Source organism: Ranitomeya variabilis, chromosome 2 (assembly GCF_051348905.1).
Source record: "Ranitomeya variabilis isolate aRanVar5 chromosome 2, aRanVar5.hap1, whole genome shotgun sequence".
NCBI lineage: Eukaryota > Metazoa > Chordata > Amphibia > Anura > Dendrobatidae > Ranitomeya > Ranitomeya variabilis.
Window position 1 is genome coordinate 239,993,034 of NC_135233.1, and position 18,497 is coordinate 240,011,530.

The 18,497-nt window shown below is 44.1% G+C and overlaps 1 protein-coding gene and 1 long non-coding RNA gene across 2 annotated transcripts in view; one reads left to right on the forward strand and one right to left on the reverse strand.

Moving 5' to 3' along the window:
* CACNA1B (calcium voltage-gated channel subunit alpha1 B) overlaps positions 1–17,032 on the forward strand; it is a 386,102-nt gene extending 369,070 nt beyond the window's left edge. Inside the window, exons 46-48 of the mRNA XM_077284262.1 lie at positions 1,395–1,584; positions 4,289–4,485; positions 10,524–17,032. Of these exons, the coding sequence (XP_077140377.1) occupies positions 1,395–1,584; positions 4,289–4,485; positions 10,524–11,048 (912 nt within the window). The 3' untranslated portion in view covers positions 11,049–17,032. The remainder of the gene's footprint in view (positions 1–1,394; positions 1,585–4,288; positions 4,486–10,523) is intronic.
* Positions 1–18,497, reverse strand: part of LOC143805242 (uncharacterized) — a 116,110-nt gene that overhangs the window by 64,993 nt on the left and 32,620 nt on the right. The window lies entirely within an intron of this gene.

Sequence of the window (18,497 nt, forward strand, 5' to 3'; positions counted from 1 at the left end):
TTACATTTTACTCAAAAATATACCTATAAAGAGAAAAATCAGACAAACTGAACATTTTGCAGTGGTCTCTTAATTTTTGTCAGAGCTGTATGCCTTCTCCCAAGCTACGCCAAGGACAGACTTTTCCTTGTAAATTCTCCATGTACATAAGTATTCTACCTGGACTTAGGTAGGCGGAAGATCTAGGATCTTCTCTACAATTCTTACTTTTTCACTATTTTTTCAGAAGAGAAAACAATTTAAAAAAAAACAAAACAGGCAAATTCCATTGACATGGAGTGAATATTAAGATCAGTTACAAATATGCAACTACCCAAATCTCTTTAGCATAAGTCATTGCAAAATGGTAAAATGTGTTCACAGATACTAACCGAAATCAGGGAATCTGACAGTTATTTGTGCTGCCCGGACCATGAGCCGCCTACGTGAGGCCGGGTTCTGCTCTACTTGCTCCCTTAGACTGATAGGTCTCCCCCCTGTGTGTGTATAGGGAAAGACCTCTCACTCAAAGGGAGCTGGGTGGGGGAGATGCCACCAGAGACCTGCCTCTTCTTCTAGTCAACCGTCTGGCTTTTAAAATGTACGGTATGTTTTTCTCTGAAATTCTTCAGACTGGTTGGCAATGCAAGTCTGAGTCCGTGAAAGAAATTGGACCTCACTCAGATGACATCCAAGTGCAGTCTGATTTTCATTTTTTTTCCCCTACACATCCAAGAAAAATGAATGTCCCTCTGGTCAAAGTTTGATCAGAATAATCGGACTGTTTTTCTGGGATGTGGAGAAATCGTTTGTGTGAACCTACTATCACCATCACATGCCACATATCAGGGAGTGCTAGTTTACCCCTAGTTTCTGGAAAATCAGGATTCCCTGCCTAGCAATGATGGAGCTGAGCGATAATTTTGTGGCATAGTTAGGGCATGTTCACATGGGCTAGACAAGCAGGGGATATTCTAGATGGAAAATCTGTTGAATATTACGGGACCCCCAGTGTGGATGAGATTTTATCAACTCTCCCGCACATATCGCATTCACAATCTACAGTGAAAATTGAGCAGCGACGCAAATTTTAAAATCAATTTATGCTGCGGATCTTACCCTTCGTATGAAATCTGGGCAAAATCAGCTGCGTTTCTGTAAGGATGTCCACACAATTAGGTGCGGGTGTTGGTGCTTCAGATATCGCCCTAGAATTTCCACATTCCCAGGTGAAAGTGCATATCAACCACTGCGTCACCACTTTTTCCCCACTAGATGGCAGGAGAGCGCTAGTTTGGCATCCCTAAATATTTGGCGTCCCTAAATATTGCATTTTAGTTGTGGCCTGTTATAGTTTGTAAGTCATTTATAAGGAGCATATGAAGTTACTAAGGTTGTCGGCTTTCTTATTCCAGCCTATTACCGATAGTAGCCCCATGAAACGTTCAGTTTCCACCCTGGCTCCCACGCAACGTCCTCAGCTGTATGAATATTCCTTAGAGAGAGTGCCACATGAGCGCAGCCACCAGCACCACCATCGATGCCACCGGCGTAAGGAGAAAAAGCAAAAATCAATGGAGAAGTCACCGCAAAATGAAGACATAGGTAATGTATGAATTTTAGTCTTCGAAACTTCATCCGCAATACATAAATGATGGAGTGACGAATAGGGTTAATGCAGGGGCAGACATATCATTGGTGCAGCCGCACAGGGGCCTTAGAGGTAAGGGGGCCACTATCACCTCCAAATCAACAAAGACCTTCTGTTATAGCATACTGCAAAGGGCCTATATAGTGTTCTTACACAGGGGCCCTTTTCTGTCTGTGTCCACCAACAGGTTAATGTACCTGTCAGTGCATATGAAGGCAGCATAGGGTAGTATTGGTATTGTCATGTAACTGCTGCCAGGAGACATACAGAAATGCTGTGAGTCCTGCACCCCCTACCACTAATAAATAGAGCCTGTGAGTCCTGCACCCCATACTACTAATAGAGAAAACCTGTGAGTCCTGCACCCCCTACCACTAATAAATAGAGCCTGTGAGTCCTGCATTCCATTCTACTAATAGAGAAAGCATGTGAGTCCTGTACCCTCTACCACTACTAGAGAAAGCATGTGAGTCCTGCACTCCTACCACAAATACACAGAGCCTGTGAGTCCTGCACCCCTTTCATTAATAGAGAAAACTTGGGAGTCATACACCCCTACCACTAATAGAGAAATCCTGCGAATCCTGCACCCCATACCACTAATGGAGAAAGCCTGTGAGTACTGCGCCCCATACTACTAATAGAGAAAGCATGTGAGTCCTGCACCCCCTACCACTAATAAATAGAGCCTGTGAGTCCTGCACCACATACTACTAATAGAGAAAGCATGTGAGTCCTGCACCCCCTACCACTAATAAATAGGGCCTGTGAGTCCTGCACCCCATACTACTAATAGAGAAAGCATGTGAGTCCTACACCCCCTACCACTAATAAATAGAGCCTGTGAGTCCTGCACCACTTACTACTAATAGAGAAAGCATGTGAGTCCTACACCCCCTACCACTAATAAATAGAGCCTGTGAGTCCTGCACCCCAAACTACTAATAGAGAAAACCTGTGAGTCCTGTACCCTCTCTACCACTACTAGAGAAAGCATGTGAGTCCTGCACCCCCTACCACTAATAGAGCCTGTGAGTCCTGCACCCCAAACTACTAATAGAGAAAACCTGTGAGTCCTGTACCCTTCTCTACCACTACTAGAGAAAGCATGTGAGTCCTGCACTCCTACCACAAATACACAGAGCCTGTGAGTCCTGCACCCCTTTCATTAACAGAGAAAATCTGGGAGTCATACACCCCTACCACTAATAGAGAAAGCCTGCGAATCCTGCATCCCTACCCCTAATAGAGAAAGCATGTGAGTATTGCACCCCTTACCATTAATAGAGGTAACCTGTGAGTCCTGCACCCCTACCACTAATGGAGAAAGCTTGTGAGTCCTACACACAACTAATAACAGAGAAAGCCTGGGAGTACTGCACCCCTACCACTAACAGAGAGACCCTGAGAGTCCTGCACCCCTACTAATAGAGAAAGCCTGTAAGTTCTGCACCCTCTACTACTAACTGAGAAATGCGGTGAGTCCTGTACCCCTTGTCACTAATAGAGAAAGCCTGTGACTTATGCACCTCCTACCATTAACAGAAAGACCCTGTGAGTCCTGCACCCCCTACCACTAATGGAGAAAGCCTGGGAGTTCTGCACCCCTACCACTGAGAGTCATGCACCCCCTATGGTGATATGTGGTCATTTCCTGAAGAAAAAGTGCTTGAGACTTTGAAACGCGATGAATAAAAACCACGTTTGAATAAATCCCTGAGAATTGACGTCTTCTATACACAGCAGCGTGGGAGGTATCCACAAATGATTCCTACCTTCACAATAGAGAAACCCTGTGAGCCCTGCACCCTTACCCCTATTATAGAAAGTTGTGAGTCCTGCACCACCTACCATTAATAGAGATAACCTGTGAGTTCTGCACTCCTACCACTAATGGAGAAAGCCTGTGAGTCCTGCACTCTCTACCACTAACAGAAAAAGCCTGTGAGTCTTGCACCCCTACCACTAATACATAGAGACTGAGACCTGCTCCCCTACCACTAATGGAGAAAGCCTGTGAGTCCTGCACCCCTACCACTAACAGAGAGACCCTGTGAGTCCTGCACCCCCTACTAATAGAGAAAGCCTATAAGTCCTGTACCCCCTACCACTAATAGAGAAACCCCCGTGAGTTCTGCACCCCTACCAATAATATATAGACTGTGAGTCCTGCACCCTCTACGACTAATGGAGAGACCCTGTGAGTCCTGCACCACAAATACATAGCGCCTGTGAGTACTGCTCCCCTTCTACTAATAGAGAAAGCCTGGGAGTCCTGCACCCCTACCACTAATGGATAATGCCTGGAAATCCTGCACCCGACCACCATTAAGATAGAGCCTGGGAGTCTTGCACCCCTACCACTAATAGAGAGCCTGTGAGTTCTGCACCCCCTACTAATAGAGAAAGCCTGTGAGTCTGCACCCCTTACCACTAATAGAGAAAGCCTGTGAGTCCTGCACCTGACCACCATTAATAGACAGAGCACGCGAGTCCTGCTTCCATTGACTACACACTGATGACACTGTCAATCATCAGAGGGTGGGTGGGTGAAATAATATAAAAGTTATGGCATAGAAAATAGGATGTTCTTTTTTGTTCTGTAAGTGTCTGTGTGCAATTTCCACGCTAACACCATCATGTGGTTCTTTCATTCAGAATCTGCACCTCGAGAGAGAAGGCAAGAAAGAGGACGGTCCCAGGAACGAAAGCAGCAGCCTCCATCTTCATCAGAGAAACAACGCTTTTACTCCTGTGACCGATACGGCAGCCGTGATTCAGGTCACCCACGTCATTCGGATCACAGTCGAGCCCCATCGCCCAGTTCTGGACAAGAACACTCAACACACAGACAGGTGAGATCAAACAGCCGAGAGCCTATACATACACAAAGGGGGGTGTTCTGTGAGGATAAATTACCACCTATCCATTCCACACCAATACTTATCATGTATCCACACTGATCTGCAGGAATGGCGAGGCGGATTGGCAGTCTATTGTAATGGGGCTACCGATCAGTATGCGTTCCATCAGTCAGACAACTATCAAGCAGTAGGCGATAACTTTTCTCCACTGGACAACCCTTTTAAAAATGTATCAAAGCATCTGTGAGGTGATTCATGCTGCCCACACCATGGTCTGCATGAATCAGAAACAGGCTCCCACATTGCAGGCATCCATTTTTTACTTGAAGACGCAGCATTGAAAGTCATCCCAGGGCAGAGCTGTGTCTCATCAGTGCCTTTCACTATACGGCCTTGGTGTTTTATGTGTTTGTGCTAGCCACATGTCATTACGGGGCATGTGTCATCCAAATGTGACTATACACAGGTTTATATCATTGCATGTGTGCACATATGTGTATTTGTGTTGTTATTATATGATGGCTTATGGTTTGGTAATATCAAGTCCGAAATATTTTAATATTCACCCCCAACTCTCTGTGAACGCAGCATCTGAGCCATCCATCCATCGGGAGTATGAGTCCCTATGGCTCATAGTGTTCCATTGTAAAAAAATAAAATGTAAAAAAAAATACATTTTTATTGCAGTAACCCTCTGTATAAAAGAGTATAGTGTCCTGCAATATTTAATGAGTTAAAAAAAACACACAAAAAAAACACATACCTGCCTGGCGGAGACCAAAAGGACATATAATATACAGAACTGAAGCTTCTATGCATAAATTTAAAGGGTCAGGCACAAATTTTATCAGGGCCTGTATCATGCCAAATCCTAAGAGAGTATAATATGCACACTGTTAGGATTCTGCTCTACTTTCCAGTTTGTAAAGTGTTAATTGCATTCTCTTCCCACCTTAAGAGAGTTATCGGGCACCTCTCACTACTGAATCGGGAGTTAAGAGATGCTACTTACATTGCACCGACAGGCACTTGACAGGTCTTGTGCACTGCAGACAGATATCGTGCATGTGTCCTGTTCTAAAGAATATGACATGTGCATGATACCTGCCAATACCGACACTACATCAGCAGCTCCCACTGCGGAAGTAAGAGGCCCCTTATAACCCCTTTAATATTCAAACTGGGAGCTCCTTTCAGAGCCTAACTTGCTCCTCTATAATTAGGATTGGACCCTCTGGTACTTTATTGTGCCCGTCGGACCCTGGCCACTATCAATAGGGTAAAAGAGATCAAAAAGTAGTCACAGATGACAGACAGCTCTTGTCTTTCAACCACACCACTTAACTTTATTGGCACTTGTAGTGATACCCCCTGGATCCGTAAATTGGCATATCTATGCCAGTCATTGGTGCAAACTTACAGGATACTGCCCGCTCATATACAGCCCTGGCAAAAATTCAGAGACCACTGCAAAATTTTCAGTTTGCCTGATTTTTCTCTTTATAGGTATATTTTTGAGTAAAATGTAAATTGTTCTTTTTAGGCTATAAACTTCTGACATGTCTCCGAATTTCCAAGCAATACATTTTTTATTTTTTTTCTGAAAAGGAGAAATGGTCAAAATTAAAAAAAACCCAGTGCTTTCAGACCTCAAATAATGCAAAGAAAACAAGTTCATAATCATTTAGAAACAACAATACTAATGTTTTAACTCAGGAAGACTTCAGAAATCAATATTTTGTGGAATAACCATGACATAAGGGTATACGTGACCCAGGTGAGCTTCACTAACGACCCCTTGATCCTCCACTCCTTAAAGAAAAACTAAAAGGTCCAATCCCTTAACACTAAGCAACCCCCCCCCCATAAACACATTAGACATATTGGATTTAAATGGCCACAGCAGCCTTTATTAATATTTGATACAAAACATTGAAGGTTCCTTTAACGATAATGCCCTTAAAGCCTCTTTTAATAAAGAAAAAGGGGGTGTTCCTTATAAACACGCCCGTGGCCTGATCCTCAAGTAAAAAAGGGGAGGGTGGGTGGGAGCTTCTTGACACAAAGGTGGGTACTCAAAATGGTTGCTCTACTAAGATGTCTGCCCCTATTATAATGTCCCCCCCTGTAACTCCTCCTCCAACCCCTCCTTCTTCTATAACTGAACCCAGCATGTAATATTAACCCCATTAGGGAAAAAAACTAAAAACCCCATAGCCCTGTCAGCTCCCTATCTTCACACGTCACTCTGTCATGTCGGCCTCCCCTTATGGCCGGAGGCCCAGTACAGCCTTTCTTGACATAAGAGTATACGTGACTCAAGTGAGCTTCACTAACAACCCCTTGATCCTCCACTCCTTAACGAAGCACTAAAAGGTCCAATCCCTTAACACTAAACAACCCCCCCAATAAACACATTAGACATATTTCATTTAAATGGCCACAGCAGCCTTTATTAACATTTAATACAAAACATATCAAAACAATAACCTCCCGAGGAAAGGGGGGTGGTCCTCGAAGCCCCAACAATGTAAGCCTCAAATATCCAAATCCCAGCTTTTGGCCCCTCTGGTTAAGTCCTACTCCCAGCCACTATGCACCATCTCAGAGGCAGATAATGACTAACCTGGCCAAACCAAAAGACCCTTCCACGAGTCACTTGGGTATCTCCTCCACGGGATTATCCAAACAAACCCCGTCCAATTAAATTCCCCCAGGGGGAGTCCAGGTCCTTTTAAAGTTCTCCCCCCCCCACACACACCAATCTGCCACTTCCACATTCCACCAACTTCGAGGACCCTCCCCCACCACCAACATAAATGTTCTGACACCTTAAACATTTATGTCCCCCCATACTCTAAGGCCAGTTTCAATGCCGTCACAAATAGCCAGACACCACATATCCATGCCCACCACATTTAAGTGAACACCATCCATTCTCCAAAATCCTCTTTCACCTGACTCCAAATCCACATGTCTTACTACCACTGCACCATTCCACGCCATGAAACGAGATACCGCTCTGTTAACCTTAATCCTAGCCCTATTAATCCCATCAACAGACCGGGCGCCACTTCAAACCTCACGGGGAATAATATCTGACAAGCAACCAGGCAACCCCCACATGTACTTATGCTGGCTAACAGATGTAAATCATTCAGCTGCGGCGCTGAAAACTAAATCTCCGAGTACTTACAAATACTCGGAGGACACCCAAGCGTGCTCGGAAAATCTCGAGTACCAAGTATACTCGCTCATCACTACTCGTCATACCTCAACCATCCTTGCCCTCCGTAAACCCGGTATGCTTCACCTATAGCATCCAAATAACAGAAAAGACCCGAACATTTTTCGGGTGCCTTTTCCCCAATTACACTAGCCAAAATGGCAAACGCTTGTAACCAATTGGAGAAGGTCCTTGGTATTAACCGATACTTCCTCTTTTCCTCATCCTCCCTTTTAGAATCCTCCCTTCTAATCCTATCTAAATTAAAGCGTTCTAGTGGCAACAAAGAAAATATATCCACATATTCTCTCTTTCATATCTTTTCCCTCATTTCTTGTTTTAAACTGGCCCCCAGTGGTCCCTCAAAACACACGTACACTTCCCCTCTAGCTGCGTCATCTAGATGTACCGTATCTTCTTTTTCTTTATCACCAGCTGCAACCTCCCCTTGCCCTGCACTCCCTAGTTCGTCGGCTGGCGTGGTAGCCCTAGATGCCACGCCACTTACCCTCTGAAGAAGCTGTAACACCTATCCCAACCCCTGCACTGCCATAAGTCCCAGATGTTTCGGATGCACTCACAGACCCCAATACCATGTAACCAGGTAGATGACGGTGACACCCCCCTTTGCATCCCCGACCCCCATAACATAGCTAAATCTTGCAGGCCATTCAAAATTAACCCCATACCCCCGCTAACCTCCCCAGAAACCGCATCCTGACTTCTAAACTCTGGAGAAGCTAAGCAAGAGTTAAAAAGAAAATTATGATCGATCTCACCTAGCTGCCTGGGTGCTGTGAACCCAGCAGCCGAAGATCCGGCATTCTGTTGAAGTTGTCCAGTGTCCCTCCTGGACCTAGAAGTCCATGAATCCAGAGCCACTGGGTTTCCCTGTCCCACAGACCTCAGGCCCACGTCCGATGCCAAGGCACCCATCTGTGCAGGGACCCATGGAGCAGACGCTGTTGATGCACGGGGAGCTGAGCCATCCTGTAGATGCCCGTGTAAGGCCACTCCAGCTGTTTCCTGAAGCCTCTCATCTGTCCTGGCGACCGAGGCAACCGGCTGCTGCCCGTGTCCCTCCAAAGGGACCTGCGTTGTTCTCATCCCCAGCGTCTCACCGTGCTGAGCGGTGACACCTTGCGATGCAACTGGCAATGCTCTGCTTCCTGGGCCGCCCGACTGCCGCCCGCGACACTCCCGACGCTGAGGAGCCACTACGTACGGCCCCCGTCTCCTAGAATCCTGTGATTTCCTCTGCTGAGCAGGCCCAGTTCCAGTGCCGGAGCCCACCACTCCGGTTCCCGGCCTCCTGCGCTGTCTCGCTGAAGATGAGGGGGAGGCCGACTCCTCTCCCTGCTGCAGGCCCCGCCGCTCAGCAGGATTCCTCCTGCCAGTGTGACGCGAGGCCACTGGACCAGTGTCTGTGTCTCCAACCGGAGGATCCCCGGAGGGGCTCCTAATTCAGCGCCGGACCCGGGGGGTGACATGAGGGCTTAAGGAGTGCCGGAGGCCTAGACCTTCGCGGCCGGCGCCTGTCCAGAGGAGCCTGGGATGCTCCGGCCACCGGCCCCTGTAGCAGGCTGTTGATTGAAGCCTGCAACCATCCTGCGCCTTGTGTCCCGCAAACGCTGCAGCAGGGCCTCAACCTCCATCCCAGAAGTACCGTACAGCTTCTTGTCACAAAGGTGGGTACTCAAAATGGTTGCTCTACTAAGATGTCTGCCCCCCTTCTTCTATAACTGAAGCCATTACCCCTCCCAGCATGTAATATTAGCCCCATTAGGGAAAAAACCTAAAAACCCCATAGCCCTGTCGGCTCCCTATCTTGCCACGTCACCCTGTCATGTCGGCCTCCCCTTATGGCCGGGGGCCCAGTACGGCCTTTCTTGATTTTTAATCACAGCTTTCATGCGTCATGGCATGCTTTCCACCAGTCTTTCACACTGCTTCTGACAAAAATTTAAGCAGTTCTTCTTTGTTTGATGGCTTGTTACTATCCATCATCCTATTGATTACATTCCAGAGGTTTTCAATGGGTTTCAGGTCTGGAGATTGGGCTGCCCATGACAGGAATTTGATGTGGTGGTCTCTTAATTTTTGCCAGAGCTGTATAATACAGCACAGTAATTGCAAATGTCTAAGCAAAACAGCCATTCACATCATACATACTGTATATATGGTGTAGCATAAGGGGTGGGTTATACACCAGTCTTCACACTTCTGAACTTATCACCCTTCATTGTGGAGCTATGGTCTCATCTCCTACTAAAACATGAATTTAATATTTGGCCACATGGATAACACGTGTCACTATATGGATTCAGGATACATAACCTCACCTGAAAATTATCACTGTTCACAAGGAAGTGCAGGACAGATGATTAATGTGGATGTAGTAAGAGAGAAGGTTATAGCGAATCAAGGTTCGCTCTGTGTAGGTATGACCCATGATTCATGTCGTTTTCTAAAGCTGTTGGCTCAGGATTGTGTCTTTTTCGTCACTAAATTCTCCTTTTTCTCTTTTTTTCACACCATTACTTCTTTATTTTTCCAAACTGGCGTCTCCGTCCACCTTTTGGCCTCCTTGTGCTTTGTGTGGTTCATCATGGCTCAATGCCCTTGTTTTACTAATTTATTTCCCTTCTGATGCCATTTGCTCCATGTATCTATATGATGGTTAATCTCAATCAATGTCCACGTCCATTGTTTATTTGGCGTTTTCTTGACTTGTTCTTTGTGTTGTGCTGCCATCATGTGTTCCTGTGCTGTTTTGATGTGCTTTCTCACCCTTTCACTCTAGGGCAGCGGTTCGGCCAATGGGAGTCCACGTTTGACCAGCTCCGGTGCTAGCACCCCATGCCGGGCAGTCCGGAGACAGCTACCCCAGACTCCTCTTACTCCCCGGCCCAGTGTAACCTACCGGACAGCTCTTTCCTCCCCTGTGCACTTTGGAGGACCAAGTTACTCTCCCGGAAGACTCAGCCGGGGCTTATCAGAGCACAACACCTTGATGTACAGCGACTCTCCAAGCCCCTCTGCTTGCACAGTCACACGTATCGGTTCTGACCCTTACTTAGGGCCTAGAGCAGATTCAGACAGCTACTGTCCGATGCCAGAGGACACATTAACCTTTGAGGAGGCATTGGCTAGCAACTCTGGACGTTCCTCTCGGACTTCCTACGTGTCCTCTCTTACCTCCCATTCCCACCAGATCTGCAGGGTTCCCAATGGATATCACTACGCCTTAGGGCTCAGTACAGGGTCTGGTTCAGCTCCCAGAGTTCGAAGCTACTACCATGAAGCAGACGAGGATGACTGGTGCTAGCAAAGGGACTCAAAACACGTTCCCATGCCCATCCCCGCTTCCAAGGAAAGCCGAAGTGAGAGAAGCCCAGGGGCTGAAGTTGGGCCACTTGTTTGAGTAACTACTGATGAGTTTTATCATCAGCTGGCGGATCGCCGTGACATCAGAGCACGTCACGGGTGAGCGGAGGCAGCCATCTTAGGGAACCTTAAGAAAAAAAAACATGGATACACTGGAACAAATTTAAGGAAGAAACGAGGAACGGGCAGTAACTCCAGAGCAGGTCTCCGTTAAAACTTGTCCTGGCATTGTAATTTTGAGTCTTCCTTTTGGGGAGCGTTAAGATGCCTATTTCTTCGTAAATCAGAAGACGAAAAGTATGAGGAAACGGGAAAGAATGAAGGATATAGATGTAAATGAGGAGTAGGACCACAGAGTATTGAGGTTGCCTTTTTTTTATTTATATAGACTTAAAAGGAGACAGGAGAGTGATTGTCGAGCCCTTCACCTTCCTGCGCCATCCTCCAAGAGTTCATGGGAAGTTACAGCTCACTCGCTCAACATCTCATCATCCAACTTTTTTCCCCATTCTCACAAGTTTACTGCTCCACTTCAGTGGAGGACATATGAGCTACTCCCAAATTTCCATCAGTAGCCATGACAATACAGCATATGGTTTTGTTCTTCTTTGTACACCTCTACTTTTTCTTGCTCTCTACACCAGTGGTGATCCCACAGTAGACTTTTTTTTGTAAGAATTAGTAATTTCAAGCATGACATGTGTAGCAGAAAAAAAAACGTTGTTGGTTGGTCGAGGAGTCCACTCAAGATGATAATGCTGTAACGTCATACCCTGGCTCAGTGGCATGCCATATCTAATGAGGAACCCACCAAGGTTCAACATATGTCTACAAATAACAGTAGTCTATCTTTTACGGGAATTCTGTGATGTCGGAGTGACCGTTACCTTGACTGCTAGAAAACGAACGTTCAGAAACCCGTTTGAGAAGTTTGTGTTTTCGTATGTCTGTGTGTACTCTACCGATGAAATGTTTTGTTTGTTTTTTTTACCAGTGTAAGTGGCTTCCCCATTGCATCACGCTAACAAGTTGGGGAACTCCATTGGCACCTATCTGTTCTCTGTCCTGAATCTCACCAGTAAGCCTTTCCTATCCTCAGCATAGCCTAGATTATGGTAATGCACAGGTCTGAGCATGCATGCTATCGGTTAGTGTGTGTTACTTTGCACATGATTTGGTCAACGAAGTTGCACTAATGTGTGTTCTTAACAATTTTATTCCTTTTTCTTTTAAAAAAAAATGTATTTAAAAACTTGTAACAGGGAGCCAATTAATAGACGCTCGTTCCCAAAGTCTTCATATTTGTCTATATCATATACCGTCTCGTCTACGAAAATGGTCATGTTTTGCACTGAGCAATCCCCTCTCACACAGGAGTCTCTATTTCCTTACCATTTTCTATCTTCATAGCACCAAGTGCTACAGATGATTGTATGACTTGTCTGCAGAAGAAGTGTAGCCGTGCCGGCAGGGCATTTTTTAAATCTTTTTTTCCTGTGCCATACAATGTTAAAAGGCAACGTGTTCTTCGTCCTAGTGCCAAATGCATTGCATTGCGTAGAGCTGCAGGCAACACTGTGCCAATCATTCAGTGCCCAGTGAACCACAATCATCGAGCTTGCCCTATGGCAATAAGGCACTCAGTGAGTCCGGGACAGATGCTGATAGCGCTATGTGGCCTTTTTATATTCACATGTAGCATATGATCCAAATGGAAAGCACAACACGATATGAGATATACAGAGGGCACGACGTGGGGGTTACATTGTATCTATTCTGTGCATATAATATATCACATTAGTAATCTATTTTAAAGGGCAAAGCTGATTTTCCAAAGACATTTCCAGGCATGATATAAACGTCAGTGAGAGGGACTTTAGGATTTCATACCAGGTAGAACGTAGATAAGGAGACCACAGGAAGTCTTGCTTTACTGCAAGGTGACCACAGGAAGTCTTGCTTTACTGCAAGGGGACCACAAGAAGTCTTGTTTTACTAAAAGAGGACCATGGAAAGTCTTGCTTTACTGCAAAGGGACCACAGGAAGTCTTGTTTTACTGCAAGGGGACCACGGGACGTCTCGTTTTGCTAAAAGAGGACCATGGAAAGTCTTGCTTTACTGTAAGGGGACTGCAGGAAGTTTTGCTTTACTGCATCAAGTTTTAAAGAGAGGTTGACGTACAGAGGCCCCTCAGACTTACAGGTTCCACAGCAAGTTCTACAATATATTTTTGCAGATTTTTAGTTGTTCTGGATTGGTTTTTTTTGGATGTTATATCACCTCGTGGAAAGATTATATGGATTTACATATACTAGATTAAATGTCTAGCACAGTATATACTACAGAAGTCAGACGGGTTAGCTAGAGCGATGATACGCTATAGAGCAGATATAAAGGGCCGATCACCATTTACCATGCAATATTTGCAAAAGTCGCACTGTACGTCATTTCACTGCTAAGTGCCTGCATTTTATGGATATTTGTCTTGTGAAAAGGGCGACTTTTTTTTATTCCATCTCATTGTATAAGCACATCCTCTCATCTCTCCATCGTTTTGTCATAGCCTAGTACAGAAAAAACTTGTACAGTATCTATGCCAATGATCACTCTCTACTTTGGTGGTCTTTAGCTGTTGCAAAACTTCAACTATAAGGATGATAGGCTTCCCATCGGGAGAACCTAACGATCAATTGTGATTATCTGGGAACCTGGCAACAAGTGTTTAATTTGCCTACAGTACCCCCAGAGTCGCAATGAAGCATTACACAGATGTGTAATAAGAGTCATGGTTTGGTAGCAGCTGGAGAACCACAGTTGGAGAACACTGCTTTAGATGTTTAGTGACTCCATCTATTGTAGTTATACCGAATATAGAGGTATCCGTTTGTACAAACGCTTTCTGATGCAACAAGCCCCCAAATGATAAGTTGATAGGTTGCTTCACTGCCTAGAACTGTAAGGAAAGTGTGTATTTTCCTGTAGCACCCCAGAGGTAAAGTTAAGCATTATGCATTAAGGATATAACTCAATGGTCTGTCAATGTTACACATGGACAGGTCCTCCAAGCCAGAGCTTCTTGAATGAACTGTAACATTCTAGGTTTTCTAATCCTGACAATCCCTTTAAGATGCAGATTCATTAAAAATTAGCACACATCAAAGGAATCATCTACAGACAAGCAAATGAACTGTGGCCCCAATAGACCTCTGTTAATTGTACAGGCATGAAGCCTGGAGTGGGTTCTCTCCTTCTCGTTGCGTCACTTATAGACTCGTATATGTGTCTGGTCCTATAAACTACACACTAGTATAAGGTTTTTATCACTGTAACAAGTTTTTCAGGGGTCGCTGGACTTCCATCTTTTTTCTCTTGCAGCTGTTTTTTTTCAGCGTTGGAGATCAGATATTTCTATAAACGTATATTTGTATTTTATCTATATTATGGGGGGACGGCAGAAACACATCAGCAACGTGTCACCTGGTCTCTTTTTGGAAAAGCTCAGATGTAACGGTGTTTCGGAAAATTACCCCAGCATTTCATTCTCAACATATCTGCATGACTGTAAAAACTCATTTAACCTGGAAAGGGCTTGTGACATCAATTGCAAAAATTGCAAATTGTTGTCTATTATACGGGATTAATATTTGCAGCGTTAGATATTAGGATGAAGGATTATTTTTTGTAATATAGAGATGAGGATAGATGTATATATAAATATATATACTAGAGACCATGTTTTTTTCCGCCTGCTTCAACCCCAACCCTCCCCTACTGCTCAGCTCAATAGCAAATAAAGAAAAGAAGGTCACCTGCAATATGGTGACACCTGGGACAGGAGATCCTGGGGTTTATCGACTTGGCCCAATATCCCACCTTCTTGCAAGCTGACAATGCAGTTCCTCCATACAGGGGATCCTGCCTTGGTTCTTGCAACCCAATATAGCAAGGGGGATGGTACAACCCGGGCTGGGCCACCTCTTTCCACCTGCCCCATAGTAAGTGAATGGGCTGGTGCCCTGGTACATACTCCATTGGTTGGGCAAACTTTTAAGGGTTGGGTTATTACATCATTTCAATGGTGTTTAACCAAAATATAATGTTGATCAGAGCAGGACAGAAAACACAATATACACCAATCGTACATACATGTATAGAGTTTTGATAGGTGTCCGTTTGAATTTTGCGATAGGGGTTGGTTGGAGCCAACCCTGTACTACTGACAGATCCAAAGCTCCCATTATAAAAGATGGTGAATCTGCATGCGGAAAAAAGAAGGGCATTTCTCCCCACTGGGCTATGCAAGAATCGAATCAGCAGATGCCAAGAAATTCACCTTTTCATCCAACACTATAAGCTTTGTTTGTTGGACTTTACCATTTCAAGGCTTATGGATAAATGCGACCAAATCTTTTGTATGTTTCTTTTCGTCTCTTTGTTCCATATGACGAAGATTAAACAGGCACAACTTTCATTTTTGTAAAAAATATATATAAATAATAATAAAAAAAAGACTTGATATGAACAAAAAAAAAAAGCATTTTGCGCTTGCAGCATGAAAATGTCACTCAACCTGCGAGGAATTGGGACGTTGTTGTTTTATATGCTGGAATATACGGCCTTTGCCCTTTGCCCTCATCCATATACTCACACACCTGGTCCATACTTTCCCTGTTGGGCTGTAAAATGTGTTGTTTTTTTTCAGAGCGGTTTGTGAGGCATTGATCATGATGGGGGTTAATATGACTCGTTTAGGCTGTGCTTAGACATAGCTGTCAAAATGGCCTGTAATATGAAGGCAAAGGACTTTGGGGTTGGGAGGGGGAAGGGTTTGCGGAGATCAGTGGTTGATAATGGGTAATTCAGGTGACTCACCCTTTGGGTCGAAGCACAGTTATATCTCACAATGCACACACTTTAGTAAGTCTGTGTTGCAAAACCTCTTTCTTTTTAAATATCACATCCAACTCGAAACCGATTGACATACTTTTAGGTGATGTGTATGATACGCTATATTACAAAAATTGCCGGCATATTTCACCAACCTCCCTTTTCTTATCTTTGCATCCAAAATTATTTTACGCTTTCTTGGAGGTCTATAAAATTTCAATTTAAGCTGGCAGCTATGTATGAAAGCACACTGACAAGAATACATCCAGTAGGGGTAATTCATTAAGTTGCAGATCAAGGGAGCATTTTGCAAAATAAAAAATTGGTAGCCCAGAGTTATTGCTCTTTTGTATATTAGCGGCTTCTATGGTCTCTGATATATTTGACTGAATGTATACGTCTACATGGATGAAAAGATGTAGGGTCCTCCAGGGCAAGGAAATTTATTTTTGATCAGAGTCTTCTCGTTTAGATCTCATGGAGCTGTCGGCAGCAACATCAACGGGCAAACACTCTTGGGTCCACAATTTTAGGAGATGTTTGAGGTCATCTACTTCGAGTTTACGTTGTTTGCTGTAAAGTAATTGCCCGCTTTGCAGAACTCGCTGTAAGATTTTTTTTTTAAAACTTTTTCTTTAAAAAGGACGGGAGAGGTGGAGACAGGTTTACACTGATTCCTCTATTGCCCTACAGATGATCAAATATTGTACTGTTATGGTGTTTGTATGTAAGTTAGACTAATTTGTAGTGGGATAAACCAGCATCTGGGTGGGCAATGGCCCCCTTCCTGCTGGAAATGGCTGGCGCTTTTGTCGTTTTGTTGACTTTGGCATGACGTCAGCCATACTAGACAATGCACCTCACTCCAAAACAGAACTAACTTTGTGAGTTGTTGCCACTTAGAAAAAAAATAATAACAATATCCTCCACTTTAATTGTTTGCATCCCAAACCAGACTGAACTGGCCGTACCTTGCATAAATTAATGTTTGCATGTAAACTATATACATATTAAATTATATATATATAAAAAAAAAAGAAACGGGAAAAAAAAACCAAAACAAAAAAAAAACATTACTTGCATGGAAAATGCTAAACATCTCTTCGTACTCTTTTTGATACGATGTACGCATCTGTTGTTTATTTTTATTTATATTTGATAATAATTGGGGGTTTGTTGCAAAAAAAATTTATATGAAAGAAAAAAAAAACAAACAAAAACATTTTGAAAATTGGACACAACTTTTTTTTCCCTTCAACACATCTAGAAGTTGAATAGTCTGTTGTCTGAATCATAACTAATCAGCCCAGACACCAGATTGTGACATCGATTCTACAATTACCAATTTTGTAAGAAACAAAAAAGTCCTTGAACTTAAATAAAACTTGGCAAATAAATAAGAAGTGTGGCGTCTTGTTTTAGGCATTGTTTTATCTGTTCTTTGTAAATTTGGGTTTACACATTGTCCATGTTCTATCTGATGGAAATCCACTCAGACATGAAATTTCTCCTTCCAGTTCAGACTTACATTTTTCTCCATAGAAAAGCTCTGTTCGTCTCCACATTGGAAAGATTTATAGGAAGCAGTTTTGATGTAGGGCATATTTGTAGTTTTTCTCGTCCATTGCAGGAAAGGGCTTGAACATTTGACTACTTTTGCTCAGAAATGAGTGACTTTCATTCCCCCACCTCTCTTTGCAGCTCATATAACGCACATTACTCAGCAGGGGACGATAGTGACTAGTATGTTCCTCTGGCAGTAAAACAAAAATAAGTACATTGCATTATTGTGAACACCACTGTGAGCGCCATTCCCATGCTAAACTTATGGAACACAGCATTGGGCACCATCACAGCACCATTCCAACACCCCACTAAACTTACAGAACATTTGGGGCACAGCATTGGGCACCATCACAGTACCATTCCAGCACACATGCTAAACTTATAGAACGCTTTTGGACACAGCATTGGGCACCATCACAGTATCATTCCAGCACTCATGTTAAACGTATGGAACGCTTTGGGGCACAGCATTGGGCACCATCAGGAGTGCCATTCCAGCACACATGCTAAACTTATGGAACGTTTTTGGGCAGAGCATTAGGCACCATCACAACGCCATTCCAACACCCATGCTAAACTCAAAGAACATTTGGGGCACAGCATTGGGCACCATTACAGTACCATTCCAGCACTCATGTTAAACTTATGGAATGCTTTGGGGCACAGCATTGAGCACCATGACAGCGCCATTCCAAGACCCATGCTGAACTTACGGAACACCTTGGGGAACAGCATTGGGCACCATCAAGACTGATTCAGGAGCACCTTTCTAGCAATTGTACTTCCCAGTAACTATGCTTCTCCTATAAAAGGCTGCAATATGCACAAACCAGAAACACTTCTGGATATATAACCAAAAAGTCTATAATGTGCAATCCATTACATATGCCAAGACTTTCCCCAGGACGCTTTACTTCTATAGTTCCCTGTCCCTGT